Raw genomic sequence first — 27,555 nt, forward strand, 5'->3', positions numbered from 1 at the left:
CTTGAGTTCTTGTGTTCGAAATTCATTGTATTGATTGTTTGTTGTCCATGACATGACATAACACTTGGTGAGTGGATGATGTGGCGTAACGAGGAGAGTACTACGCGCCACATAGACGTTTTTCACTAATGCTTTAATATATTAGTATAGATATAATAATTAACTAGTTTTTGGGCCCGGGCGATGCCCCGAGTTACTACATTAATAACATTCACATTTAATTATATTTTTATTTTTTGTTGTGATAACATAAAACATCTAACAGTTTAGTGGTAAAGGCTTTATTGTTTAAATTCAAGGTCAAGGGTTCAAACCTTATGTAATTACTCATAAGCAGAGCGTCACGTGTCACATAAACCTTCTTATAAATGTCTTTTAATATATAGTATAGATTGTTACTCATATAATATATGGGGCATCGCCCCGCCCCAAAACTAGTTATATATTAAAAGACGTTTGTCAAGAAGTTTATGTGCACTAGTAGAAAAATCGGCATGTGTTTCCCTTCAAGTGCGGCTCATTTAGTAAATTGGCAGCACTTGAGAGCAGTATATATATATATATATATATATATATATATATATATATATATATATATATATATATATATATATATATATATATATATATATATATATATATATATATATATATATATATATATATATATTGGCAAGTGCAGCTCATTTTAGAAAATTGGCAGCACTTGAATTCAAGTGCGGACTTTAAACTCAAGTGCGGCTAATTAAAAAACGAGCAGCACAGTTTTTTTTCCAAAATAGAGACAGCCCACAATTGATTTCCCACAAAAAGAAAGCTGTGCTTTTTTTCATTTTCCCGCTCCTTGTCCTTCCCCTTCTCTGCTTCTACCGATGCTTCTTCCACCACCGCCGATGCTTCTTCCACCACCGCCGCTGCTTCTTCTACCACCGCTGCTGCTTCTTCTACCACCCCTGCTGCTTCCGCCATCGCCGATTGTCAGATGAAGAACGTAGTTTCGAGGATATTCCATCTTGAGTCGCCCCCATCCACCCACACAACCAGAAGCTTCGAGTTGCCATAATCTGAAGAAATCCTTCAACGATTCTGCTTTATTCAAGTTTCCCAGGTAATTATACTTTCTCTATGTGATTCAATTTTTGTTTTAGTTTAATTTTGATTTAAAATTCAAGTTCATATGGTCGAATCACTCTTGAGATGATTGGTTAGATGTTCTTTCCATTTTATTTGATTTGTTTGCCCTGAATGATCGATTTTCATATTTATCTCTATCGGTTATACTTTTTAACCTAATTCGATCGTTTACTTTTCCAGATTTCATGCCTGATTTTAGTTTTAATTACTGATTTCTGAATTTTAGTTGCACAACTCTTGTTCATAATCTCTCAATATCAATATCTATGATTTTGATTCTAATTTTAATTAGTGATTTTTATTTTGTGGGTTTTTGAATTAAATGGGTAATTTACGGGTTGATATTGGTGAATATATAGTAAATTCAGGTGTGATTCAGGCCCTGAAATTCGTATCCTTTTTGGTCCTTTTTGTGTCAAGTTTGTGAGATTACACGGTGAAGTAAATTGAATAGTGTCTGCTTTAAATTAGGCGTGGGATGCTCTTGAAATTCTTGATGCTGCTGTTCACCAGAAGCTTCACCTGATATGTATATCCCTTATCAGACTTTTTCTGAATGTTCTTATACAGTTTAATACGTAATTGAATCATACGAAGTATCATTGAAGATATTGCTAAATTTTCTTATGTAGAGTTGAAATCCACTCGGCTAGAGTTGTTCCAAAGCTTCTAGCTGGAAAACCCGAAGGCTGGAACAGTGAGTGATTCCTCTGGTTCTGTCGGTGTATCTTCTACTCTTTTTGAAGCTCAAGTAAAGTCCTCATCTGTCACAGATCTGTGAGCGTAATTGATGTAACAGTTTCTACCATGTACAATATAAAAGATGCTTGGCCAGTGAGTTCACATCTTTTGTTTCTCTAGTTTTCCTTTGCTTTACACAAACATAAGAATTGAATCGGCGTCTTCTTCCATTGCGATTTAATGCAATTTTCCATCTTATTCAATTGCGGTACATTGATATAAGTGACTGTCCGGTTTCAGGAGAGTATCTATGGCCTCGTTCGTATGGGATAATGTGTAGGCCTTTTCTAACTGATTTGCGTGACATTTTTCCAACTGATGCAAATGGTATTAAGTTCTAATCTAGTTGCAGTGAAGCAATAAATCATACATTGATCGACGTTTGTAGAGGGAACAAGTATTTTGGAATGTAAGATCGATGTTGGATTAACACACTGTGAAGCCTGCAAATAAGGAAGTTGCTTCTGACACTGAAACAAATATGAAGATTGAGGGATTTGTCCAGCAGTTTCACATTTTCTTCAAAATCTGCTATTCTTGGTAAGTAGCTCTATTGTTGTATCTTCTAATTCTGTTGCCGTGTTGCTGTCACTACAAAAAAGAGGTACCTATTGAGACGGAATTATTGTGACGGTCTAACAAAGAGTCGCAAGGAAATTGGGGCGCGAATATTAATTTGTAAATTGCGACGCTTTAGAGAGCCGCAAAATATTTCGACGTTCTAAAGCGTCGCTATTTACAAAAAAAAAAAGACACGTGTGTTGCACGTGTTTGTGAGGCAGCAAAGCAACTGAATTTTTGGGCAAAAAATCCCGCCTAACTCTCTGTTTTTTTCGTAGAATCCCGCCTAACTCTCAACCCACCTCCCACGTTTCTCTCAACCTCCTCCCACCGACATACCTTGCTGCGTTACGAAACTAACCACCCTCGTCAGATTTCCGATGAATTCGTCTCTCTCCTCCTCACCTTCAGCACCGGCCATTAACGAATTCCTTGAATTCCGTCTTCAACCTTTACGTTAGCAAAGTCAAATCTCCCAGTATAAGCTATCTCACTCCTCATCCTATAAATTCATGAAAAATCCCAATTATTGAATTCACAATTCGCCCAACAAATTCAAGATAAATTCGTTGCTCTCTCTGGTTTTTAATTGGAGAAATTCAAGCATACTCTGGTTTCTTAATTGCTGCTTCATCCTCGGTGTTGCCGGATATATTCGCCAGGTATTTTTGGTCTGCTTCACGGCTTCACTACTTGATTTTTATCATATAACAATGTTTAGGTTTGATTCACTATTTTAATTTCCGTCATATATTGTTAATTCACGTTTTTTCATGTCAATTTCTAATGTCAATCATATGCCTTTAAGTTTTCCATGTTATATTGCATCCTTAATTCAAGAAAAAAACTAGAATGGGTCTTCTTAGTTTCTGTGATTTTCTATATACCGCTTACAGAGTGTTTGCTATTTCATTTATTTTAGTTTTCAATTGCAGATAGTTGGTAATTTGGACGATAGTTGGAAAGTGGTGAACGTCTGACTTCTTCTTCCGTGTTGTTACTACTGTAGGTATTGTCTATCTATTTCTAATTTTCTGCGGTATCTTTCTTGAATTACTTTGTACTTTTGTGATTCCATAGTTTTAAATTTGCAACTTTTAGTTGGCCTAGAATCTTTGAAATTTGGATACATGGCAATGCTTTGTATAAAGACACACAGACATTTAGTGAGATTTAGGTGATAATCTCTGACCAAGATATCTGGTACTTAGTATGAAAAATCTGTTGTCAATCTTTAAGACACCTAGCTGTACTTGGTTAGTTTAGGTTGTCTTTAGTGAGAAACTTGGTGCATCAAATGCGCATGTTGGATGAGTTTGAAAAATTATTTGTCGCTATAGAACTTATACTAATTATTTGAACCCTTTCACTTAGCATTTTCTACTGTTATCTATAACTTCTTTTGAGGCTACACTGTTTTCTGTGACTGATTATGTGAAATGTGTGACCGATGGACTGACTGTAAGTAGAAAAGAACTGAAAAAACTTTGCACAAAACAGAACTGAGCTTTACAAAGCAGAACTTAGTATTAGGTGACTGATAAGCTCATTGTCTGTCTGTCATCGTTATGTTAAGCTACTGCATGCTTTCTATATGTCATAACTGTAGTATTAGGTAGTGGCAGTGTATCGCAGTGTTAAATATCTTATCTTATCAGCATTTTGCTTGTCTTTATTATAAATTTCTTTGCCTTTCCCTGCTTTAGTTGGCAACAAATATAGGTTTGACTACCAGTTGTATGGAGTAAGGAATAAACCTATGCAGTAAGCACCCTAATCTGAATATATGCAGTTCAAAACACAGAGAAGTGAGAGTAGCTTTGAACTATAGCTTAACTGAGTTAAGGGATAGAACATCCGATTTTGATTTTTGAACTGTCATAGCTGGGATGATAAACTCAGATAACCATTTCTGAGTTTCTATCATCCGGTTTTGAACTGTCATAGCTAACCAAATATTATCTTATCAGCACTAGCTTATTGTTTATCTGAGTTTATCATGCCAAGTTGAGAGTACCTTTGAACTATAGCTTATCATCCGGTATTATTTATCTGAGTTTGCAAAATTATTTGTCACTCTAGAAAGATCAAGCGCCAACTGGTGGACAACCTTAAAAGCTAGCTTCTTCCTTCGATTATCAATGAGGTATTTCTTTAGGGCACCTCTAGGAAGATATTCCACAACAACACATCAGATATTACTAGGGATGCTAATTAGGCCACTTTCTGTTTGTATTTGTAGTCCTGAGGCCCCCATCTTTGCCCCAATAAACTGCAGCATGCATAAATGGTTTTTATGACTACGAGCTTTGATAATAACATATCAGTTAGTTTCAACATGTATCGAGTTAAAAGTAACAGTAGCAAATTTTTGAAATGGATGGTTTGGCTACACTTTAGGTTCTATTGTTAGAAAGAACGACATTGTATTCTTCTGTTGAATTATTTTGAACTTGCGAGTAAGGGTTTATGGTAAAGAGTCGTTACCTAGCTTTTTTTAGTGCTTCTCTATAGAGCTGTTTAGAGTATTTTTTATTACATACCTGAACTTTTTATCTCTATTGATTTTAGAAAATAGATCATGCATTACATGACAATAGATCATGCAGTACATGACAATAGATCAGTCCTAGGCTATTTACGACATAGAAAATAGATCAGTCCTGCTCTGATCAATCCTGATCAGATCAGTCCTGATCGGATCATTCCTGATCAAATCAGTCCTGATCTGTCCTTACTGATCCATCCTGATCAGTTCTGATCAGTTCACTTCTAATCAGTTCACTTCTTCTCCTGATTTGTGTTGGTGTTGTTTAGGTTTAATTACTTTATCCCACACATAAATAATGTAATTGGAATCGGAAAACATCCCAATTTATGTTGGTGTTGCTAATATAACTATCGAACCTTAACTATATACATCATGTGTTGCGCATAACCGGGAAAAAATGGGAAACATTAACAGAAAAAGTTTTAGAGGTTATGCAATTGCACCGGATAGGAGTGTTTCACTAAATCAGTTCAAGCTCAATCATGAGATTATCGTTCTATTTGAATAACTCTATTCTTAACAAATTAATAGAATCTTATCCAAAATTGTGATTACTATTCTCATTTCATTATTCAAACAAACACTAGCTAAGAGCTTAAGAAGTGGAGTAATACATACTGATTGCTACGGTGTACAAGTTATAAATAATTGGTCGTGGAATTGATGAGTCATAATAGAAGAGTAATCTATAATGACTAATATTTAAATTAGACATAACAAGGTAGGATTAATATTATTATAAAACTTTTGGGAGTCTTTTTAATTATGTGTTGTGTTCTGTCAACTTCCTTGAATATGAGATAATATGGCTGCTTAATACGGAGTATGGTGATCACTTTTGAGTAATAAATGGAATAGCTAGCTTTCTATGGACTGTGACACTTGCACTCTCAGACGACATAGAAAATAGATCAGTCCTGATCAGATCAGTCCAGATCAGTCCTGATCAGATCAGTTCTGAACAGTCCTGATCAGATCAGTTCTGAACAGTCCTTACTGATCAATCCTGATCAGTCCTGATCAGTTCACTTCTGATCAGTTCACTTCTGATCAGTTCACTTCTGATTAGTTCACTTCTTCTCCTGTCCCTCTACGTTCACCACTATCTCCTTTCTCTCTCCTCTGGTATTTTTGTCGCCCCACAATAACGACTTTCGTAAACTCAATTGCTTGATCCCCTTATCGCGGAGTAGATTGCAGATAATATTTGCTTTTACTTTCCATGTAGAAAAAACTCCCTTCTTTGACCTGCGCTTAGCACATTGCTTCCCTACATTTGTTCATTTTCATGGAGCATTCATGGTCATGAATTGATATGTTTGTAGTGTTTTCTGTTTAAGTTGATAACTTCATCTACTATATTTTTTAGATTTTAAATTCCTGATAATGTTGTTGTCCTTATATTTTGACCATAATTTATCAACATTATCAGGTTTCGCCGACCACATTGGTTCAAGGTTTCCTGTGATTCTTTAGCGTTGTTCGTAGGTTCGTGCATCAGTTCGTGCGTTGCTACACCGGTTCAAGGTTTCCTGCAAGTCTTTAGCGTTGTTCAAATCGTGCATCGGTTCGTGCGTTGCATCTGCTCTTTGATACTAGAGGTATGTATACTATAAAGTCCCTTTTAGGTTTTTATTGGACAATTGTTATTTCCCTAATTTTGTATGGACAAGGGTGGGCTACAACTCTGCAAGTTAGGTTTGTTAAGTGTTAGAATATAATTTCCGTGGCTTTACATTTCCTCGATGTCCAATATATATACAATGAGCATATACCGACGTTTATTGTGCTATCATAACTTACGTCAATCATGCAAAAGTTTGATCTTTCTATTGTATTCCTGTTGATTTAATTTCAAATGTTTTGATATAATAGCTTCAAATCTGTAAGTACGCATTTTTGTTAGCTTTGGCATTTTGTGTTGGTATTGTTTGTCTAATTACATTATCCCCACTGCATAATTTTGCTTAGCTTAATTACATTTAATCCAAGAAATTTTACCATAAATTCTGATTATGTGATGCCACGTTACTTAAGGTACTCTTACTCTTTTTAAAAAATGGATTTATATTGTTGTCTTCGTGTGAAGTTGAAAGTATCACCTTGTGCGCTAAAATCACATGCTTTATTTTCCTTGCAAATTCATGTGAAGTTGAAAGTATGATCTTGTACGCAAAAAGAAAATATAATATGGAAGTGATAGAGGGTAATAACTTTTAGAAGATGAAGATAGATCACAAATATTAGTCACTAAGGAAGAATGATTAAACAAAAAACCATAAGTTATGGTATGAATTAAGAAGAGTTGTGTACGGAGGTGTTATGTGACTTAAATTAATCTCGTGTGATATATCAAGGTTCTAAGAATGATCATAATATTTTAATAAGTACATATAAAAATTTCCTATTCTGCGACCGACGTATATTACTAATTACTCAACTAATTTCGTATAGATATGAATAAAAGTTGGATCGATCTACCCACTGGTCATCATGAATATATCGACGGTTGTATGGAATTTATTGAGTTTTCCAAGCAAGATCTAGTCGAAGGAAAAATTAGATGTCCATGTAAGAACTGTAAGGTAGAGAAATGGTTCTCCGTAAATGAAGTGGAGAGGCATATTTTGTTTAAGGGATTTTATAAGCAATATAAGGATTGGATTTTTCATGGTAAAGGGGATACGTTTCAGCGTATGTTTGAGAGTGATGGAGGGATTACTAGTGAAGGATCCCTTGATAACCAAAGTGGGTTTGTAGGTCGAGATAATATGGGAGGGCTATTAAGATCAGCATTTAGTGTTAATATGCCTCCCAATTGCCCAAATTTAGAAGCACGAGAGGATGATGAATGGATTGAGGAGCCCGTGGCCTATGACACAGATGTAGAATATGATTATTCTACAATAGAAGAAGATGTGACATATAAGAAGTTGCTTGAAGCTTCTGAGGAGAAATTGTACGAGGGGTGTATCAACTTTTCAAAGTTATCTTTTCTGTTACACTTGTTTCACTTGAAGTGTATGAATCACTGGTCCATAGAATCTTTCAATATGTTGTTGAAGCTAATTCTAGATGCATTTCCTCAAATACTTGATTTTCCCTCTTCTTATTATTACAGTAAGAAAATGATAAAAGACTTGGGCCTTGGGTATGAAAAGATTTATGCTTGTCCGAATAATTGCATGTTGTATTGGGGTGAATTTTTAAAGAAAGACAAGTGTCATGTTTGTGGTACATCGAGGTGGAAGAAAACTAAGGATAAGCGCAACGTTGTAAGTGATCAAGGTACGGACACTTGTAAGAAAGGTGTGCCAGCTAAGGTAATGCGATATTTCCCTCTTATACCGAGACTAAAAAGAATCTACATGTCATCAGAAATAGCAGAAGATATGAGATGGCATGATACAGAGCGATTGGGTGAAGATGATAAGAAGATTTTAAGGCATCCTTCAGATGGCTTAGCATGGAAGGCATTTGATGAGCGTCACAGTGATTTTGCATTAGACCCTCGTAGTGTTCAATTAGGTCTTGCGAGTGATGGTTTTAATCCTTACCGTTTAATGAACACCACTTATAGTACGTGGCCAGTGATGTTGATTCCTTATAATCTTCCACCATGGTTATGTATGAAACCGTGTTCTTTCATTCTGTCCACGCTTATTCCTGGAAAATCAAGTCCCGGAAATGATATTGACGTGTATCTGCAGCCATTAGTGCATGAATTGAAATTGCTGTGGACAGGGGTTGAAGCTTTTGATGCTTTTGCCGGAGAGAAATTTAATTTGCGTGCGGCTTTGCTTTGGACTATTAATGACTTTCCTGGCTATGCAATGCTCTCTGGTTTGAGCACAAAAGGTTACAATGCATGTTCCACGCCTTCTGATAGATTTGGGAGCAAGATTTGCTATTGTAGCTATAGAAAATGGTTACCTGCAGATCACCCATATCGATGTCAAGGTGACAAGTTTTGTGAGAAATTTGGAACTAATGAGTGGGGTAAAGCCCCATCTCGTCCTAGCGGCACTGATATATTGAGGCAGCAAGAAAAGGTGAAGCATGTTTACGGAAAGTCGAAGGCACCACCGAAAAAGAGGCAAAGAGGACACGATGATGACGATGATGTCCAAGATGAAAGTGACTTTGGTACCAAGAGAAGAATATTCTTTGATTTGGTGTATTGGGAGCATAATCTTCTAAGGCATAATTTAGATGTGATGCACATTGAGAAAAACGTGTCTGAGAATATTTTGGGAACTCTTCTTAGTATGGATAAGAGTAGAGATAGTAGGAATGATCGAGAAGCCCTTGAAGCATGGAGAATAAAGTCTCACCTTTGGCTGAGAACTAATCCTAACGGAGGTGAATGCATGCCTCCGGCTTCCTATTCTATGTCTACGGAGGAGAAGGAGAGGTTCCTAAATGTTTTGCAGAAAATTAAAGTTCCTGATGGATATGGATTCAACCTTTCTAGTTGTGTGAATATGAAGCAAAGGAAGTTGATTAACCTCAAAAGTCATGACAACCATTTTCTAATGCAGGATATCCTTCCCGTTGCCTTAAGGGCCTCTAAAGCTACAAAAGTAATTGACTTGTTGGCTAGATTGTCTTCCTTTTTCAAGAAGTTGTGCTCTACTACTATTGATCCAGATGATTTAGATGGTCTTCAAAATGAAATTATTTTAACTCTTTGTGAGTTGGAAAAGGAGTTTCTGCCTTCATTTTTCAAAATCATGGTCCATTTGTTGATTCACTTAGTGGAGGAGGTTAAACTTGGTGGACCAGTGCAATACAGATGGTTGTATCCCATTGAAAGGTTAATATCTTACACGTCTAAATTATATTCTTTTTATTTAATATTTCACATTTATCATATATTAAGTGCAAATGTTTTATTTGAAAGGTACTTGTCCCATTTGAAATTACATGTAACCAATAAAGCCCAACCTGAAGGATCTATTGCAGAAGGCTTCCTTTTAGAGGAGATAAGTAAGTTTTGTTTGAGATATCTTCAAGGTGTTAAGACCATTTTCAACATACCGAAAAGGATGGATGATGACATTCCAAATCCCAATGATTACTTGTTTAATTCTGGTGGTCGAGTTATTGGGAAGGAGGTCAGCATTCGCCTTGATGACAAAAGCATAAAACAAGCTCATCGCTACATTTTGCTTCACTTTGATGAGATAAAAGGGGATCTGGAGTAAGTATTATGTTGGTTTTCTTTTGAATTATCAATTGTTATAATAGATGATTTTTAATTTTGTTCTTCTTCCATGAAGTGAATTTTTAACCGAGAAACGTCAAATGAACTTACAAAATCCTGTCACGGAGAGTGATGAAAGTAACTGGATCATCAATGAATTTGGAGGGTGGCTGCAAAATAAGATTACTTAAGTTCTTTTAATGTGAATACATACTTCTTTTAAAAAAAATGTATTTGATTTAATGATGTATCATCGTAGGTACATTACATAGATGCAACCACCGAAGATGGGAAACTAAGAAAAGCTTTGGCGGGTGGTTTGCATTCTTATGGTAGAAAATTAAAAGGATACATAATCAATGGATACAAATTCCTTTCCACGGATCGCGATTCTCGTCTTTTGACACAAAATTCTGGAATTATGGTCGAAGCGGATGGAGATGCCTACTATGGAAAAGTGAAAGATATCTATGAATTAGATTATTACAGAGATTACAAAGTTGTATTGTTTCGTTGTGATTGGGTAGACATTCATAGGGGTGTAGAAGCATATCCAAATGGCGGAGTATGTGTCAATTTCTCTAAATTGATGCATTCTGGACGATTGTTGCAAGATGATCCATTTGTATTCTCATCTCAAGCAAAACAAGTTTTTTACATAGAAGATGAGATACAAAAGGGATGGTTGCATGTTGTTAAGAACAAGCCTAGAGATGTGTTTGATTTAGGGGATTCTTTACCAGTAGAGGAAGAGGGTGGGACCAATTGATCATGCTTATTTTTTATGTTTTGCTTTGGATTTGAATTTGTTCATGACGTTGTGAGTCATATTGTTTAATCTAGTTGAATAATGAGTTATATACTTAATCTATACTCACTTATTTTATTGTCTACTAATGTCCAAGTACCTTACTACTAGTTTCTTTGATGGTGATACAGATACTTTTATACCGTTATTCCGTGAAAAGGGGGCAATTTATCTTTATTTTTTGTGATTTCCCCCTTTTGTATTTGATTTGGTTCATTGTTTTTGCAGTGTTGTTGTTGCTTTTCTTCCCTTTTTTGTTGCGCCTGTGGTACACAAGAAAATGTGTGTCAGGGGTGGGTTGGTCCATTATAACTAAACAATAAGGTTTATTGGGAAAAGATTGATTCTTATTTGTATGCATCTGTCTTGGTTCTGAAAGTTTTACCCCCCTTTGACAAAGCGTATCTGTCAGAGTTGCCAAAATATCATGCCTGGCTGTCTAAGGAGAACCACACAGACAAACCGGTTTGAATCTGTAAGATTAGTGAAATGCTGTGAGTTAATCATGAAATGACTCCAATGTAAAATATTGCTAAAAACAATTCACTAGATTTTATTGTTTATAACAGTAAACATCACTCCAGTAGTTTCCAATATTACACAAGTATCAACACGTTACCTCTTTACTTCTTCATTTATGTTTCTGTCTGTTTCGAGTTCTGCAATTCAGGCTTGATTCTCCCTTAGATATTTGTGTTCTGCATTCATGTTAACAATTAACAATGTGCATCCACCTCTTCAAAGCTGCCATTTACTACTATACTAAGCTGCTGGATCACCCATTGGATCCTCTTTCTATGTCTTTTGACTTTGAGAATCATATGTGACCACCGACTTTATATAATTATAGGTAGCTTTTTCCAAGCTTCTCTAAGCTCATTTGTATTGTAATATTGATCCTTTTATCGCCTGTTTTCTCTCCTATGGAATGTATAACTCTCTTGATAATCATTTTCTTAAAACTACAGGCTCAGGATATTACTGATTTAGGCTCTCTGAATCAAGCAGCAAAGATCTTTATTCCAGGTATGGTTCCCCTCCTTTCTTTTCAAAACAGAATGGGGAATAACTAATAAGGTAGCCAAATCATTTTGATAATACATGTCAGACATGCAGCTGTTGCTTGATGTTGTTTTGCTGGTTCACAGCTTCCTGATTTGTTTGATGACTTGTTTTAGATTGTTTTTTAGCTTTTGCCTGGTGCCATGATAATATAAAAATTGAGAGTTTTCACTGTAGTCTGAATCTCAGAAAAGGAGGGTGTAGCAGGTTCATCTTGCCCTTTCCCTCATAACTGTAGAGCAAAAGTGTAGTAAATGAGTGTAGGCCAACTAAAATATTGCTTATAACTTCAGTCTAAACTACACCAAAAAAAAAGGAAGTGTGCCAGCTATGAGATCACCTCTTTGATCCATCAGAACTGAAAAAATTGTTTTTTGGCAACTGATAATAAGCTAGCTAGCAGATTTCTCAACCAAAACAGTTAAAATCAGAAATTGAGAAAGTACCTTGAGCTTCTTTTCTATATAGCGTGCATCGTCAGTCCACAAATCACTAGATATAGGAAACTCAGTGATAGCACGTTCATATAGAATCTGAACACGCGCAGGGTCACCTGCAGATTCTTCAAATTTCAAGTATCTCTGCAGAAACATGAAACAAAATACATGTTAAAACCAATAAAGGGATAATTTGAGTTCAAGGGAGATAAACAAAATTCTTGCTACCCTCATTATCTTGATAGCTTCCTGTTCGTGCACCCAAAGATGTGAGATCAATCCCTCCAAATGCCATCCATCACCCTCCTCATTCCACCAAGCTGCTACACACTCATTCGCATCCACATTCGTAGGGGCCATAGTGCTAATTCGACCTCCAGGGAGATTTGGTAGCCACCTGGAGGTTGGTTGTTTCCATAGTGCTAATATCTTCACTTTCTGATAATATCTTCAGTGCGTTTCCGTTAGTTGTTTCCTTTCTGGTTTGCCTTCTCTATCTTGTTTCGTGCTTATGCTTGTAATGTGACAGGTTATAATGAAACTTAATAAAGGGATGAACGGAGCAAAAGGCCTTCCAATATAAAGTTTTCAAGTTCCTTGAAGGTTTCAGACTTTTGAGTCTATGAGTTGTATATTCTATACTCTAGATCACTCGTGAGCTAACGACCAATTATAGCCAGGATGAATTTCTTTTTCTCAATCAGATTTGCACTTTGCTTCTATATTTACTGAGTTTTCTGCTCATTGTAATTCTTGTTTATGTGAAAATGTTAAACTGATTTAACGTGTATGATTGTCACTTTGAGTGAATACCTATTATCCTATTTAGTGATTCATTCTTGTAGCAATTGAGTTGGTTTAATGACCTTTTTATTCATGGCTGATTGTGTTTCTTACTTTCTGAACAGGAACTAAAATATGAGTTACAAGACTAAAAGAACATTGGTAGCTATTAACGAAGGGTCGAGTATTGCTGCATCCAAGTCCCCAAAATCTTCTGATCCATCCACCCAAAACTGGGGACCGTTCAGTCTTCCAACACTTGGAGTGTCACAGACATTTGGGACGGTATCACAACCCATTAAGCAACCAGTAGCTGCTAAAAAAACCATGGTTGCACCACAATCATCCTTGCCTCGGCCTACTTCCATGGTTTCAAAGCCACAACTGAAGGCATTATCAAAACCATCCTTTACCCAGACAAAACCATCCTCTAACCCACTACAACAACCAATTCTGCCCACTCTTACAGGAACAACACAAAGTAGATGGTATAAAGGACCTACGTTTCCCAATCTGACTGAAATTGCAACACAAAAAGCGTCAACACCGAATCCACACCAGCCTACTATGCAGCCTGTGTTGCAGCCTTTCAAAGCTACCTTGCAGCCTTCTTTGCAGCCTTTCAAAGCTTCCCAACAGCCTCAAACAGCTACCAATCAGCCTCAAAAAGCTACCCATCAGCTTCACAAAGCTACACAACAGCCTCAAAAAGCTACACAACAGCCGGTATCTTCTTTTACAAGTGTCAAACCACATTTAGAGAAAAGAGCATTTGTTGCACCTTTGGGAGCAACAAAACATGTGATGTCACAATCTCCTACACCACCAGACACCATGGCAATGAAAAAGAGAACCGGGAAGCAAGAAGGTCAGTTGCCTCCAACATACATGCATGTGAGTGAGAATGCATTTCAACCTCTGCGATCTCCTCCATCCAATCAGGTTGAGAGTGAAGTTATGCCAAACTACAACTGGGACGAATTTGAAGAATCGGCTTCTGAGAGTGAAAATGAATTTGATCAAGGAGAAGGAAGTGATACTGCTGTGAAGAAAGCAACACTTCGACATCGAATCATTATTCCAAATTGGCCAGAATCGAGGGAGTTTGATTAGAAGGTGGAGGCTATAGCTATAGGTAAACATGTCTCTACATCAAATATGCAAACTGTAAATTATCGATCTTGGTGATTTTTTAGTCTGATTTAGCTCCTGTGACAGATGCTGATGGAATACGACATCTGGTAAAGGGACCAGTTCTGCCTCGAGACGTTTGGCATGATGCAAAGGGGTTCAGATACATTGTCAAGCTCAATGAATTCAACCAACCTATTCGAAAAGGAAGGAAGATCCTTGTGAGCTTCCTTATTGCAAAAAATGATTCACTTTGTCCAGTGGGAGTCCCAAGTTGGCGTGCTGTGAACAATCAGTTAAAAACTAATGTTGTTACAATGATTCGGGTGTGTGGATTTATTGTTCTTAACACTTATGTTAATTGTAGTTTTATTTTAGCTTGGTTAACTGTGTAATTAGCTTTAAATTTATTCTGTTTCCATCTGGGTTCATCAATCAGTTGCCTGTTTTTCAGGTTTTTATTTAGTCATGGGGGTTCCGACCCCTGGTTAAGTTTCTGCAGAATCACGAAGTTCACCTAGCTAGTTCTGATCATATCAGTGCTGATCAGATCAGATAGATCAGTCTGATCTGATCAGAACTAGCTAGGCAAATTATTTTGTTAACATTGGTTTGCACCATAATCATCCATGCTTGAGTATTGAATTTCTCTTTCTACTTTACTGTTTACTAATGTGGCGTAACTTAATTTTTCCTTTTTTTTTTGAAGAAACATTTTGTGTTACCTGATGGACCTCTAGTTAACAAGGCACTAGTGATGCGTATTGACAAACCATGGAACAATCATCGATACAAATTGAAGAAGGATTTTTTCGATCCAGTGAATAAATCTCGAGAAGAGAACTATGCCAACGTGCCTGAGGGAGTGTCCACTAGGAGTTGGACGGAATTGGTAGATTATTGGCTTTTACTAGAGGCCATGGTTTGTGACCCCAAAATATCCTAAATTTAGTAAGTTTTATTTGTTTCACCTATATATGCTAATATTGGTTTCATGAAACTAGGAAAAATCTGAAATGGGAAAAAATGCTCGAGCTTTACAAGGCAATAAGCACAACAGTGGTGCTACAAGCTTTGCTAATCGAAGAGTTGATATGGTATGCTTTTCAACCTAGCTATTTGGTTTGTAGCATTTCAATTGCTATAGGTGCTAAGTCTAAAATTCATAAAAAAATAAGAGTTATATAAAAGCCTAAAATTCATAAACAAATAAGAGTAATATTTACTCGTATATGCATATCTAATCACACACATAGGGACATTCTTTAGTTTTGAATGTTAAAGTAGAGAAATGTAGAAAAGTTGGCTATGCGGGTAAATGGAATTGAAAGCAGCAGCTGGGAAAATCTTCCTACTTTCCGTTTCTGTTATAAACCATGTTGCAGAAGTATATATTATGTGACTCTTCAAACGTTTTGGAGATAGTTGTCCTAGATTCTCATGAACTTAGAGCTTTTAGGATCAGGAAACGGGGTTACCTGACACTATTACTGCCAAATAGAGTCAACTTTTAACAGGAACTAAGAAGTATGATTCTGGAGGGTGGTCTGGGGATAGGAGCGGATGTGCGTGGATACTCCAAGTTTAAAGTAGAAAACATCAGAAAGCAGAGGCAATGAAGTCCATCTGCAGTGCATGAAGCTGCAAAAACTATTCAATTTAAACAACAAAGGCAGTATTTCATTCTTCCTGCGAGCAGTAATAGGGTGATGAACCTCTGATTTAACAGGATCAAGTGCTGGTTGTGATATCTCAAGTCCTTCACTTCTAATTATGTTGATGTACCTGCAAACAAGTTTGCAAAAACTTATTTACCTAATATCTTAATAACTAGAACTAATATTTGCCACTTGTTACAGAAACAAAACAAACTGAATACAGGTATAAAGCAACTATTGGCTGATATTTCTTCTGTTTATTATCTTCCCTGCATCTACAAGGAAACGTACTCCTGAATTCCCCTTAGCCCGACACAATTAGCAGAGAGCTTGCTGATGTCACTGCCTCTGTTGCCGACTCTGTCACCCCTTGCAAAGTGGCAATGCACCCAGCAACTCTACTACGGGGATAACAACTCAAAGTGTTAAACAAATATAGTGATAGTCGGTTTAAGAACTTCAAAATTTCAGTTTTCAATTTATTTTTTTCCTGAAATTGCAGAAAGAGAAGAAAGGAGTGTTTAGCGAATTGGCATTTTTCAAATCAGTTTACGCCAAAGAAGATGGAAGCTTTAAAGAGGGCACACTTCCTCATCAATTTGTGGTATCATTGCATTGAGCTAATTCTATAAATCAATCTTGTCTCTTGAAGTCTATTTATTTTTTTCTTTGCTTGTACATAGTATTCTTGGTTAATAGATTTTGAGTGATCTTTTCATATTATATAACAGGAGGATGCCAACAAAAAGGTCCAAGAAAATCTTGCGAGTTCCTCTTCTTCAAAGCCCGTAATTGAAATTGAGAATGCAGTCTTTAATGAGCTCATGTATAAAGGTGAAGTACCTAAACGTCCTCTGAATTATGGATTTGGAGTGAAGCAAAGCGACATCTTTGGAGTGGAAGGTTTGCTGAGGAAAGAAGGGTCAAGCTATGTTAACAACAATGCTATGGAAGTGGAGAACATGAAAGGTGAAATATCAGTTGTCAAGAAGCAAAATGAGGACCTTGCGCAACAAAATCAAGTTCTGAACACCAAGTTTGAAGAAACAACACAATCATTTAAAATGATTGCTTCTTTTTTGGGACAAGTTTTGAAGGAAGTACGCAAAGGGAATGTTTCATCGAACCTTTTAGATGGTGCGGAATCAGCAATAACTATGGTTAGTTATTTCTGGAAATTATTCTGATTGAGCATCATGTATCATTACCTGAAATGTGGCATATCTAATTTACATATTAAAATGCTTTTTGTAGGTTACTGATGATTCTGGTGGCAATGGTAACAACCAGGTCGAGAAATGAGACTTTGACACTATTGCCAAATGCAAGGTAATTTCATAAGGAATTAATTAACTGCATTTCATGCTTTATAGATAAACTTATAGCTGAAACAAGCTTTATAGTTGTCGATTACTTATGGATGATGGTGAGATTAGAAGGTAGATGCTTAGATTTAGTATTATCATAATAAGGTATTATGTTGATATTAGATGAAACTTTGAGAATTATCTTTAGGCTGGTAGGATATGACGATATGCACACTAATCGATCCTAGATTCTAGCTCAAAACTCCGCGATGTAATCCATGACCATTACCTTCTCATCAGCATGTGAAAATATAAGCTTGAACAGAACTGGTCTGAACAGACTGATCATAACATAACTGATATAAACAAAACTGGTCAGAACATAACTGATCTAAACAAAACTGGTCAAAACAGAACTAACTGATCAGAACAGAACTGATCTAAACAAAACTGGTTAGAACAGAACTGATCTTATAAAAAATAATCAGAACTGGTCAGATCAGTTATGTTCTGATTAGTTCTTTTCTAACTTGGCCGTTGTATACTTTTGAGAAGTAATTATGAAAAATTAGTCGAGTTTGTAAAGAATACTTGGATGGCCATTTCCTGGTTCTTCTATCACCGAATTTCTTAGATCTTACCACTTAGTCTTAACAAGTTCAGTACAGAAAATGCTACTGTCATTATTGATGTTTTGGATGTCTTTCCTTTAATTTGTTTAATTCTTACTTCATGTCTTCATGTACCTAGAAAGTTGTTGTGCTTGACAGAATATTGTGTATTTGAATTGATGTGAAAGGGTCGGTTTCACTTCATAGGTTCTCTTTTTCTCTTTTTCTAAGCGATTTAATGCCGTTCTTGGTGAGAGTGGTCTCGGCAGTATGCCGTTCTTGGTGAAGTTGACTATTGTGTTCCATCTTTCTCTAGTTTGAGTTAGTGTAGACATGTAAACAGAAGAAACATTAATACAATAATATCTAGCTTCTTAGCATGGATCCTACCCCATGCTGTAAGAGTTTAGTCGTCCTGCCTTTTCCTCACAAGTAGAAAATGCAATTTGCAATTGACCCACATGGTACAACCTCCATTTTCCTGATTAGCTACTTTAACAACAAAAACTAAGGAGAAATCAAGATACTCAAGTGGTTACCTTACTACCTATTTCTTTTAGAAGGAAAGAGATTGAGAGTAAGAGAATTATTAAATATAATTGAGTCCCGTGGAATGGGGTGAAAGATGATAAATTGAGAACAAAAAGTTGGCATAAATAGGACTAAGTAAAAGCGAGTAGATTGCTACTGCTGCTGCTGCTATTGCTATTGCTCCCTTGGTCTGATTTTTCCTTATTCTGAAGTCCGAACCCTCTTAAATTGTGATTGTGTGTGCATGGCTAGCTGGTTCAAATATCTTGTATGCTGCATGTTTCCTGTGCTTTGGGATGTAGTTTAAGTTTCTAGACTCACGGTTTTCTGGGAGGAGTTTGTGTTGTACTGCTGAGTATGCTGGGCTGGTTTCATTTCGAGAATAATGTTATTTCCAATTGAGGTAGGTCATTGTATTTTCATTTGCGAATATTGATGTGACTCATGTTTAGAAACAATTTCACATACTGCATTAGAGATACTAATAGCATACTGCAGTTGTTCTTAAGAGAACGATACATAACTACAGCTAGTCTGCTAGTATTTTTTACGGTGATTCATCATTCTAAGGTGATATAGCTCGATAGTCTTTTTTTTGGCAACCATCTCAGCTAGTGTGCCATGAAACTCAGCTAGTCTGCCATGACTGTGGTAGGCCAAGCTTGCAGATGTCTTCTAGTCCACTGTTGTGACATGTAGGCCAAGCTTGTAGATGTCTTCTAGTCCATTGATGTCTTACATTTGTAGTTGGATGCATAACTTGATAAGAGCTCCTGAACATGTGTAAGTAAATTATCAATCATTAGCCACAAGCTCACATGCCACAGCTTTCCAAGACTGATCAATAATTAGTCACATTATCTAATTGTATTTTAGAATTAAGAAGCAGAGGAAAATGTGGCCAGTTGTAGCAAGCAAGAATCTGTTGCAATATATCAGCACCCAACCAGTAGACTACTGATTATTAGATTATGATTAGTACTTTAGTAGTGACTGAATTGAGTAGTAATTGAATTGTTATTGAGGTGTTGTTTAGGGATTCATGAGATTGGTAGTCCGTAGTTGCTTACTTCTATATGCTTGTAGCTTAGAGTGGTTACTGGTTTGAGCTGCTGATTTTATTATCAGGATTTCTTCCAAATCCAGAACTTGAGACTTCTGTTCTATCTGTGTGGTATTGTTATCGTTCTGTGTTCTCTATCAACTGATTAAAATGTGATTCTTTGTTACCTTTCTTTATGGAATTATTACTAAGGTAAACAACTAATCATGATTCTTTAACATTGTTCTTGACCTTGTTGTTAATTTTCCCTTGATTTTATGGAATGTTCATCATACTCAATTCATATATATTTGACATAAATTTTCTTTGCAGATTATTGATGATTCAAGTGGTAATAGTAAATGTAGATCAAGAGATGAACAAGTTATCTTGAAGCTAAGCTAGCATAAGGATAGGTTTACTTGTTCGTAACCTTGTTTTTATTTAGTTTTGGACTATCTTGTAGAAAAAATGATAATGCTAGTTAGAAAGTTATTTTTGTTTTAAAACTATCGCTTTTATTTCAGTTTGACTAGACTCTGCGAATTAATTTAATGTATAGATGATTTTTATCACTTTTTCTAAATTAACTACTTAAGTATATATATGAATCATAGCATGATGTTATATATATATATATATATATATATATATATATATATATATATATATATATATATATATATATATATATGTTGCTCTAAGATAGTACGTGTACATACGTAGTAAGTTAATATTTGTATTTGATTATGATTTATTATCTATGGTCGATATATTTTTTTATAGATAATTCATGAAAAATAATATATATATATATATATATATATATATATATATATATATATATATATATATATATATATATATATATATATATATATATATGAAAAAAAATATGATGCAAATTGGGACGCTCCAAAGTCTCTAAATTATTACGTATATATGAAAAATAATATGATGCAAATAGTGACGCTTCAAAGGGTCTAAATTATTTTGGAGGGAATGGGGAGACCTCGCACGAAAGTAAACATATAGTGACTCTAATAAGAGTCTATATATTTCGGGTGTCTAAAGCGTCTCTATATGGTTTATAGTGGCGGAAAAATGTGTCTATACGCGTGCAAATAGTGACGCTTTATAGAGTCACTATATCCCAATTAGCGACGGAGAAATACATCGCTGTTTTGCAAATTGTGACGCTCTAAAGCGTCGGTAAATAATGGCAATGAAAATAGCGACCCTCTCCCAAAGCGTCGCTATGTGAAATAGCGACACTTTAGAGCGTCGCAATTTGTCCCAAAAAGCGTCACAATGTGCCGCGTTTTTTGTAGTGTGTTGTTTCTGCTATTGTTGTGTTGATGTTATTCCGGTTGTTGTTGTTGTTTCCGCTATTTTTATTGCTGGTTGTTCTTCTGCCGTGTCTTTGAATGAGTCTATAATGATCAAACCAACAATAGCTTATCGATCATTATAGGTCACACATTGTAGCGGAAACAGCAGAAGAACAACCAGCAATAGTTTTTTATGTTTCAAAGACTCATTCTCGCCTATTGTTGTCTAGACAACAATAGGTGAGAATGAGTCTTTGAAACATAAAATACTTATTTAGGTTCATTAGTTGAAAGTTCATAGGGAAATACGTCATTTTAATCAAAATATGACATATAATGAACAACCTAACCTTAAATGTGCATAACTTCACTAAAGTAGGCGAGAATGAGTCTTAGAAACATTAAAATAGGTCTAATAAACATAAAAAGGGTTTAAAATAATTATTTAGGTTTATTAGTTAAAATTTGGGACCAAAATAAGTCATTTTAGTCAAACTATGACATATAATGATCAAACGAACCTTAAATGTGCTTAATTTGACCAAAGTACGTAAGAATGAGCCTTAGAAACATAAAACCAAGTATATTAAACAGGTAAAGGGTTTTAAATACTTATTTAAGTTCATTACTTGAAAGTTGGGACCGAAATAATCCATTTTAGTCAATATGTGACCTATAATGATCAAATGAGCCTTAAATTTGCATAACTTGACCAAATTAGGTGATATGAGTCTTTGAAACATAAAACATAGTGTATTAAACATTTTAAGGCTTTAAAATACTTATTTAAGTTCATTAGTAGAAAGTTGGGATCGAAATAAGCCATTTTAGTAAAAATGTGACCGATAATGAACTAACGAGGCTTAAATGTGCATAACTTCACAAAAATGGGTGAGAATAAGTCTTTAGAACATAAAACTAAGAATATTAAATATGGAAAAACTTTAAAATACTTATTTAAGTTCCTTTGTTGAAAGTGAGGACCAAAATAAGCCATTTTAGTCAAAATGTGACCGATAATGAACTAACGAGGCTTAAATGTACATAACTTGACCAAAATGGGTGGTAATGAGTGTTTGGAACATAAAGATAAGTGTATTAAACATGTAAAGACTTTAAATTACTTATTTAAGTTCATTAGTTGAAAGTTGGGACCGAAATAAGCCATTTTAGCAAAATGTGACCGATAATGAACTAACGAGGCTTAAATGTGCATAACTTCACCAAAATGGGTGAGAATGAGTCTTTGAAACATAAAACTAAGTGTATTAAACATGTAAAGACTTTAAAATACTCATTTAAGTTCATTAGTTGAAAGTTGGGATCGAAATAAGCCATTTTAGTCAAAATGTGACCGATAATGAACTAACGAGGCTTAAATGTGCATAACTTCACCAAAATGGGTGAGAATGAGTCTTTGAAACATAAAACTAAGTGTATTAAAAACTTTAAAATACTTATTTAAATTCATTAGTTGAAAGTTGGGACCGAAATAAGCCATTTTAGTCAAAATATAACCGATAATTAACTAACGAGGCTTAAATGTGCATAACTTGACCAAAATGGGGTGAAAATCAGTGTTTGAAACATAAAACTAAGTGTATTAAACATGGGAAGGCTTTAAAATACTTATTTAAGTTCATTAGTTGAAAGTTGGAACCGAAATAAGCCATTTTAGTCAAAATGTGACTGACAATGAACTAACGAGGCTTAAATGTGCATAACTTCACCAAAATGGGTGAGAATGAGTCTTTGAAACATAAAACTAAGTGTATTAAACAAGTAAAGACTTTAAAATACTCATTTAAGTTTATTAGTTGAAATTTGGGATCAAAATATGCCATTTTTGTGAAAATGTGACCAATAATGAACTAATAAGCTTAAATATGCATAACTTCACCAAAACGTATGAGAATGAGTCTTTGAAATAAAAAACTAAGTGTATTAAACAAGTAAAGACTTTAAAATACTCATTTAAGTTCATTAGTTGAAAGTTGGGATCGAAATAAGCCATTTTAGTCAAAATGTGACCGATAATGAACTAACGAAGCTTAAATGTGCATAAATTCACCAAAATGGGGTGATAATGAGTGTTTGAAACATAAAACTAAGTATATTAAACATGGAAAGACTTTAAAATACATATTTAAATTCATTAGTTAAAAGTTGGGACCGAACTAAGCCATTTTAGTCAAAATGTGACTGATAATTAACTAACGGGGCTTAAATGTGCATAACTTGACCAAAATTGGGTGAAAATGAGTGTTTGAAAGATAAAATTAAGTTTATTAAACATGGGAAGGCTTTAAATATTTATTTAGTTCATTAGTTGAAAGTTGGGACCGAAATAAGTCATTTTAGTCTAAATGTGACTGATAATGAACAAACGAGGCTTAAATGTGCATAACTTCACCAAAATGGGTAAGAATGAGTCTTTGAAACATAATAATGAGTGTATTAAACATGTAAAGACTTTAAAATACTTATTTAAGTTTATTAGTTGAAAGTTGGGATCGAAATATGCCATTTTTGTCAAAATATGACCGATAATGAACTAATAAGGCTTAAATGTGCATAACTTCACCAAAACGGGTGAAAATGAGTCTTTGAAACATAAAACTAAGTGTATTAATCATGGAAAGACTTTAAAATACTCATTAAGTTCATTAGTTGAAAGTTGGGACGGAAATTAACCATTTTAGTCAAAATATGACCGGTGATGATCAAACGAGTCTTATATGTACATAACTTGATTTAAGTAGTGAGAATGAGTCTTTGAAACATTATAATAAGTATATTAAACATGTTAAGAGTTTAAAATACTCATTTAGGTTCATTAATTGAAAGTTGAGATAGAAGTAAGTCATTTTAGTCAAAATGTGACTGATAATGATCAAACGAGTCTTATATGTACATAATTGACCAAAGTATGTGAGAATGAGTCAATGAAACATTAAAATAAGTATATTAAACATGTAAAAGGTTTAATATACTCATTTAGATTTATTAGTTGAAAGGTGGGACCGAAATAAGCGATTTTAGTCAAAATGTGACTTATAATTATCAATGAGTCGTATATGTGCATAAATTGACCAAAGTGGGTGATAATGAGTCTTTGAAGAATAAAGCTAAGTGTATTAAACATTTAAAGGGTTTAAAATACTCATTTAGGTTCATTAGTTGAAAGTAGGGACCGAAATAAACAGTTTTGATTATTTTACGATTCATTATTTCATTGTTATGAACACATTAAGTCTTAATTTATTGTACGATTCTATATTTATAATATAACTAAAGTATATAGATATATTTTTTGATGGTCGATCTTTTTAAGGTACTCAATAATCCGAGGGAGCAGGCTTTCACCTTTGAGGAGATAAATGAAGTTCGAGAAAAATTGGCAAACTTCATACCAGTGATTGTCCTTGATATTTTCTTGTACTGAATCTTAGATCATGGATACTAGTTTTTCATATGATTGTGTAATCGACTTTTATCTTTATAATTATATACTATTTAATTTAATTATCTATATAATTGGATACTTTTTATGTGATGTATGGAGGTTAATCAATGGCGTGGTCCAATTGTAATATGTAGCAGGGAAATCGGTTATATAACAAATCTAGATCAAGTGCAGCTCATTTATAGGCCAAGTGCGGATCGTTATACTCCCTCCGTATTTATTTAAGAGATACACTTGGCCGGACACGCGTATTAAGAAAAAGAATTGAATGAAATAAAGTAATAAAACAAGTGGGGTTGAGTAGATATTTTAATAAGAAAAACAAGTGGGGACCATGTCATTTTAGGGAGTGGGGTTGGGGGTGGGGTGTAGATACATTATTTAATTAGATGGTGGGGTTGATAAGTTACTAAAAATGGCAAGTGTATCTCTTAAATAAATACTGCCGGAAAAAGCAAGTGTATCCCTTAAATAAATACAGAGGGAGTATATCAAATGCGGCTCATTTTTATGCTTGTGCTGCCCATTTATATGTCAAGTGCAGACTCATTTTAAAATTTGGTAGCACCAAATATGTCAAGTGCGGGCTCATTTTCAAAATTGGCAGCACCAAATTTGTCAAGTGCGGGCTCATATTCTAAAATTGGCAGCACCAAATTACTCAAGTGCGGGCTCATTTTCCAAATTGGCAGCACTTGAGAAACATAAAGTGCGGGCATGCCATGTGCTGCACATGTAAAAGCCCGCACTAAACCCCTTAAAATGAGCCAGCACTTGATCTTTTTTCCTCTAGTGTTGGCACGTAACGCTCTGCTTAATTATGAGTCATTCACTCCATGTGATCTTCACATACATAAAAAAAAAAGTCAAATATGATTTGTATAAGGTTTGAACCTCAACCTTGTGTTTAAAGCCTTTACCATAAGACATGACACATTCCATATTATCATTGCGGAAAAAAAATAAGTAAATACAAATGTTTTTATTGTTGTAACCCGAAGCATCATATCACCCGACCCTAAAAACTAGTGCAACTCCTAAAATAATACGATCGAAAATGGTATATTTAACTCCTTTATAAATATGGAAGGAGTATGAGACCTAGACCTGTCAAACGGGTCGGTCGGGTTGGGTTGTAAAAAATTACTTTCGGGTTCGGGTTGAATCGGGTCGGTCACTTTCGGGTTCGGGTTTACAAATGCTTGTTCAAGACCCAGAACTTTCGGATTCGGGTTGACCCAACGGGTTGAGAGATTTTAAAACGCGCATTATATTTTCATTAATTTATGTGATAAATATACAAAATATTGGCACAAATTAACAAATTTTCCTACGAAAATTCATATTTAGTCAAATTCAACCATAAAATGGCGTATAATTCAAATTAAAATCATATTACACACAACAATAGTAAAAACAACGTGTCTATTATGCTTAAATTTTCTCATAATGTCATTTATTACTATAAATACAATGATTTTCAATCGGTCGGGTCCAAAACGGGTTCGGTCGGGTTTTGACCCATTCCTTTTCGGGTTGCTCGGGTTCGGATAAAATCGGATTACGGGTCACAAAATCTTGTTCAGGACCCAGTATTTTCGGGTCGGGTTCGGGTCGGGTCGATTTTTGACAGCTGTAATGAGACCCCTTTAATGTGGATTTTTTTTTCTCCAGAATTTCTGCTCTTCAATTTAAATTCAATACGTTCAGTTTAAGTTCTATAATTTCAATCTAGTTTATGACAGTTTTGATCCATTCGATTTTAATCATTCGGCCATTAAGAATAGGGGTTTATTTCATGATCAATCAAATACACCGTATGACCGTACTCTACAAAATTCGCACTACTTAAATATGAAATATAAAGGAAAAACAATTTCATAGGAAATATTACTTGTGATGTTCAATCAAACAACGAATGATAACAGTCGTAAATGTATTGCACGCAATGCATCTCATGATTAGAACCAAAATCATGGGATGAATTAGTGTTGAGTTTGTGTGGTAAATCAATTATTAAGAAGATCTAATCACCCGAAAAAGGAGCACATAATTAATACTTTCTCACGCTTACCTCCATAAAGTGATTTCATCATTCCTAATTGAAATCATTTTAACTCTTTCCGTCATTTTCACTTTTGTCTCATTTTATGGAAAAATTTGTGAACAACTACCATTTTGGCTATCAATGATTTTCTCATTTAAAATTAAAATATTTCTTTTTTTCTCTTAATCGTTTTAGGTGATTCAAATTTCATTTCTTTTCTTTTTTATGTAAATTCAAATTTAAGATTAATGGGAAATAGACTCTCGATCTTAACTAAGCTAAGATCTCAATAGATGATTTTTACTGATGTATAAGTCCAATTGAGTTAAGATATAATTTTAAAAAGTACGTGAATTAAACGCTATAAACCCTAAACTAATCCAATAAAAATACTCCGTATGTATAATCAACATACAAATTCATGCAAGAGTCACGAGTAATTTAAATTAAGGCGTTATCAACTAATTTATTTGGCAAAATTTTAAGAGGGGGTAACCAAGACTTGAACTCAAATCGTGGCTATACTATTTGTCGTTTGTCCAGATTTTCTCTTAAAAACAAATTAAGTCGTCTCATTATAATATCAAAGAAACCAACATAAGTTGGTGGAGTTGGTGGGGAACTCACCTTGTGACTTGGAGGTTACAAGTTCGAGTCCCATCAACTGCGAAATGTTTGGGAGTGGCTCAATCGATGAGCTGCGGAGCTGGGCTGGTTCACCTGTGCTAAGTGCTGGTTCAATTAGGGTCCCTTCTTCTTACCTATTAAAAAAAAAAAAATTATAATATCAAAGAGACCGTTGTCGGCGCACAAATTCAAAATGAATCACGATTGATAGAAAGAAAGGTTCTATAATCTCAAAGTATAATTGACAGAATATAATGATACAAAAGGAGACCCCATAGATGTTTTCACCAAAATTATTCATTCACTTATAATGGAGTACATGAATACAATCATGTCACTTTGGGTCAAACTTTAAGCAAAGATATATGACAACAAACACTCAAAAAAAAAGTGAACCCTAGAATAAAGGTTTGGGTAACTTCTTTTACTTTAAGCAAATATAAATTTGAGAACTTCTCCCTTTATAAACATCATCACTTTGCCTAACTCACTCATAGTCATGTACTCATGTCCCTTATAAA

General features: G+C 34.9%; 2 protein-coding genes and 1 long non-coding RNA gene across 7 annotated transcripts; 2 read left to right on the top strand and 1 right to left on the bottom strand.

The window, feature by feature from the left end:
• The first annotated feature begins 780 nt into the window (after positions 1-780).
• LOC110793226 (extensin) lies at positions 781-20,172 on the top strand. Of its 5 annotated transcripts, XM_056836726.1 has the most exons (14): positions 781-1,108; positions 1,767-2,415; positions 2,715-3,098; positions 3,372-3,445; positions 6,420-6,588; positions 11,970-12,027; positions 13,409-14,418; positions 14,502-14,740; positions 15,124-15,336; positions 15,419-15,511; positions 16,575-16,676; positions 16,804-17,232; positions 17,327-17,401; positions 19,897-20,172. In XM_056836726.1, exons 8-13 carry the CDS (start codon positions 14,732-14,734, stop codon positions 17,372-17,374), a joined length of 894 nt encoding a protein of 297 aa, XP_056692704.1. In that variant the 5' UTR covers positions 781-1,108; positions 1,767-2,415; positions 2,715-3,098; positions 3,372-3,445; positions 6,420-6,588; positions 11,970-12,027; positions 13,409-14,418; positions 14,502-14,731; the 3' UTR covers positions 17,375-17,401; positions 19,897-20,172. The 5 variants fall into 5 exon arrangements, with proteins under 5 accessions (XP_056692704.1, XP_056692701.1, XP_056692700.1 ...); XM_056836723.1 differs by lacking the exons at positions 15,124-15,336; positions 15,419-15,511; positions 16,575-16,676; ... (1 more) ...; positions 17,327-17,401; positions 19,897-20,172 and adding an exon at positions 1,606-1,663 and having other exon boundaries at positions 14,502-14,835; XM_056836722.1 differs by lacking the exons at positions 15,124-15,336; positions 15,419-15,511; positions 16,575-16,676; ... (1 more) ...; positions 17,327-17,401; positions 19,897-20,172 and having other exon boundaries at positions 1,767-1,968; positions 2,116-2,415; positions 14,502-14,835.
• LOC130467364 (uncharacterized) lies at positions 7,444-10,962 on the top strand. The gene is made up of 4 exons (XM_056835861.1): positions 7,444-9,803; positions 9,891-10,190; positions 10,270-10,331; positions 10,466-10,962. The coding sequence occupies exons 1-4, from the start codon at positions 7,444-7,446 to the stop codon at positions 10,960-10,962; spliced, it is 3,219 nt and encodes a 1,072-aa protein (XP_056691839.1).
• Positions 18,910-27,555, bottom strand: LOC130467825 (uncharacterized). Its single transcript, XR_008927765.1, has 2 exons — positions 27,035-27,555; positions 18,910-19,294 (listed from the first exon to the last, which is right to left on the bottom strand). It is a non-coding gene; the product is annotated as an uncharacterized lncRNA (long non-coding RNA).

This window comes from Spinacia oleracea, chromosome 2 (genome assembly GCF_020520425.1).
Source record: "Spinacia oleracea cultivar Varoflay chromosome 2, BTI_SOV_V1, whole genome shotgun sequence".
NCBI classification, from domain to species: Eukaryota; Viridiplantae; Streptophyta; class Magnoliopsida; order Caryophyllales; family Amaranthaceae; genus Spinacia; species Spinacia oleracea.